The sequence below is a fragment of the Dipteris shenzhenensis genome, chromosome 31, assembly GCF_047967505.1.
Source record: "Dipteris shenzhenensis isolate YYH24624 ecotype China chromosome 31, Dip_SZ_1.0, whole genome shotgun sequence".
NCBI classification, from domain to species: Eukaryota; Viridiplantae; Streptophyta; class Polypodiopsida; order Gleicheniales; family Dipteridaceae; genus Dipteris; species Dipteris shenzhenensis.
Genome location: NC_141626.1, coordinates 7,558,355 through 7,561,280, shown reverse-complemented (window position 1 = coordinate 7,561,280; position 2,926 = coordinate 7,558,355). Strand labels below are relative to the sequence as shown.

The following is a 2,926-nucleotide window of genomic DNA, read 5'->3' as shown; positions in this document are numbered from 1 at the left end:
ATTATATGACATGGACTATGTGATTTGACTATCGAAACACATATTCGGACTAATGGACCCAAATTGATGGACCAATGTAGATGCTGGGGGACCATGGATCTAAATTGATGGATATCTACATGTCTTTCATTGATATATTTCTAAAACTTAATGCTACTCTTGAACTCTTAATTTACTCTCCACAACAATAATGAGTAGCTAGGACCCATGGCACTCGTCTGCCCATCACGGACATACTCATTGTTGTTTGTGTTGGTGGATGGTGGCAGGTATGGCATCCTAGCTTTGGAGTAAGTTAGGGGTTGGATCATAATTCTGTTCGATGAATGAATTCTACGTCCCGAGAAATACTTATGGTGTGTGACATTTCCGCTATTCTGCAAGAGCCAAGAGTGGTGAGGAACATCTCCACAAATGACCGAGCATGGTGTGGAAAACAAGCACCCTAGTTTCTAGGAGTGATCGTGTAAGACTCGAACAACCCCAAGGAAGGAGTCAAAGGCAGGCAGGCTTAAAGAGAGAGGGAAAGTAGACAGGGTCAGGCGTTCTGTGGAGAAAGGCCATGGGGACGTTCATTCCATCTTCTTCTTCTTCTGTGCTACCATCGCCATAGCTGGACCTCGCTTTCCTCTTCTGCATCGCCATAGCTGCAAATCGCCATCGCCATAGCCATCGCCATCGCCATTGCCATAGTCAAACAGCACACCAAGCTCCTCCCCTCCGTTGCTCTCTCTTCGAACTCCCTCGCCATGACCAGCAATGGCTTCTCCTCCCCCGAGCTCCCCCCCAGACCCCCCCGCCGTGTTTCCATCTCCGTCGGTGGCCACCTCTTCGAAACCACCACCTCCACCCTCCAGAGCGCTGGCCCTTCCACCCTCCTCGCCCGCTCCGCCCCCTTGCTCCCCTCTGACCCCTCCGACCTCTTCTTCGACCGCGATCCTGCCTCCTTTCGTATCCTCCTCAACTTGCTCCGCACCGGCACGCTCCCCCGCGATTCCTCGACCTTCGACCACGACACCCTCATCGAAGAGGCCTCCTTCTTCGGCCTCCTCCGCATCGTCAAAGAAGCCCTCGGCCCTGACCGCCTCGACGGTATTGACCTCCAGAAGCAGACCAACTTGCTTCCCACCGGCCGTGATCACCCCTCTGCCCTCTGTGCTGCCAACGATGGCTCCCTCTTGATCGCTCACGGGAGTAAAATCACGTCCTTCGATTGGGCGCTTCGGAAGTATCGCACTACCCTCACCGAGTTCAACGTCATCGATTCCCTCCATCGGCTGTCCGACACCCATGTTGCTTCTGGAGCTGAGGATTTCCCAGGTTTGCATATATACGATTTTGCGAACGGGGTGCATGCCAAAAGCTTGATATGGCAAGACAAGAATGATACGCGGGTTTACAATCCCTCCGTGCGTGCCATCTCTTCAAATTCCACTACACTTTTCGCAGCGTTTGAGAATGGACATAAGTTGGAGAACACCGTGTTGCTCATCGATAGGGTTACGTTGCAAGTGGCTGGGGAAGTCGCGCGACAAACCGGGAATTCAGGCCACTCGAAAGTCGCCACAAAGCTCCAGTGGTTGTCGACCTATAATTGGTTGATGACTGTGGGGATCCAGGCAGGCGCATTTGGTTATAGTGGATACATTCGGCTTTGGGATCTGAGACAGAGCAAACCAGTATGGGAGTGGAAGGAGCCAAATGTGCAAGGAGACCCTCGTTTGGTGGACCGCGACAGCTTTTCCGACATCGCCATAGACGAGGAGCATGCCGGCATCTTCAAAATTAGCGTGGGCTCTGGAAACATTGCCATGGCTGATATGAGACATCTGAAAGCTCAGGATCCCTGGATGAATCTGACGGAAATAAATCCGAGCATGGCAACGAAGGAAAGCGGAACAGATAGCAAGTTGCTGTGTTACAACAAGCAGCTTTATTGCAGCCGCGGGGGCGACGTGGAGGTCTGGTCTGAGGTGCCACTGGCTGGAGCTCAAGTAGATTTGGCAGACAAAGAATACTGGGAGACTTCTTTTCGAAAGAATTATGTGGAGCACAGCAGGCGACATGGGGGTCATGAGGTCACCCATTTGGACGCAGGTGGACAGAGGCTGTTTGTCGCACGGAAGGAGATGCAGGGAGTCGAGGTATGGGAAACCAGAAAGATGTCTGCTGGCATTTTGTGAGGACTGCAAGGATTCTAGCTCAAGGGTGAGAGCGCATTTCCTTACACTGCAACGGGTTGGATCCTCTTCCCTGAAAGAATTTCGTGGGGATCTATCATTGTTTTATCTTGATGATGTGGGGATCTTGACAATTGCTATCATTGTTTCTATATTGATGATAGGAAGCCTTAACCGATTGCTGTTCGTACTCCCTTATTTCGAACAGTCGTGTAGATAATATATTGGTCTGTACGAGAATTGTTGTGGTCTATGAGGCTCATTTTTGCTTGTGTAATAACTTGCCAACAATTGTCTATTGGGGCTTGTTTTTTATTGAAGGCAGATTTTTAGTTTCGGAACAGTGTTTCATCCACATTTCCGCTGGGTTTATTCTGAGTGCAACATTTGCATACAATATTCATGTTGAGTTGGGATGAATTTTCTTGTCGACAGTTCCAGCTCTCCGAGCTTGTCACCTATAGGATTACCATAAAGGTGCAGCGTCCTTGATCACGGCGAATCCCTCAGTGTTAATTTGGAACACTTGCACCATTATGGCGGAAATTGAAGCTCAGAAGCTGAATCCTTGGCCCACCATCACTGTTAACTCAGGGTAGCAGTAGCAGACCTTCAGGCTGACAGTTGTTGGATGCTGTTGTCAAAATGGTCAAGTGCTTGCTTCCCTGCTGTAGAAGCAGAAGGTCCTTTCACTTCTTAGCTCAACTATGTTACTGTTGCATGGCTTGTTCATGTTTCATCATGGC

General features: G+C 49.9%; 1 protein-coding gene across 1 annotated transcript; it reads left to right on the top strand.

The window, feature by feature from the left end:
* The first annotated feature begins 493 nt into the window (after positions 1-493).
* On the top strand, positions 494-2,497 carry LOC147880976 (protein ENDOPLASMIC RETICULUM-ARRESTED PEN3-like). Its single transcript, XM_087370313.1, has one exon. It carries the CDS (start codon positions 750-752, stop codon positions 2,181-2,183), a length of 1,434 nt encoding a protein of 477 aa, XP_087226439.1. The 5' UTR covers positions 494-749; the 3' UTR covers positions 2,184-2,497.
* Positions 2,498-2,926: the final 429 nt, after the last annotated feature.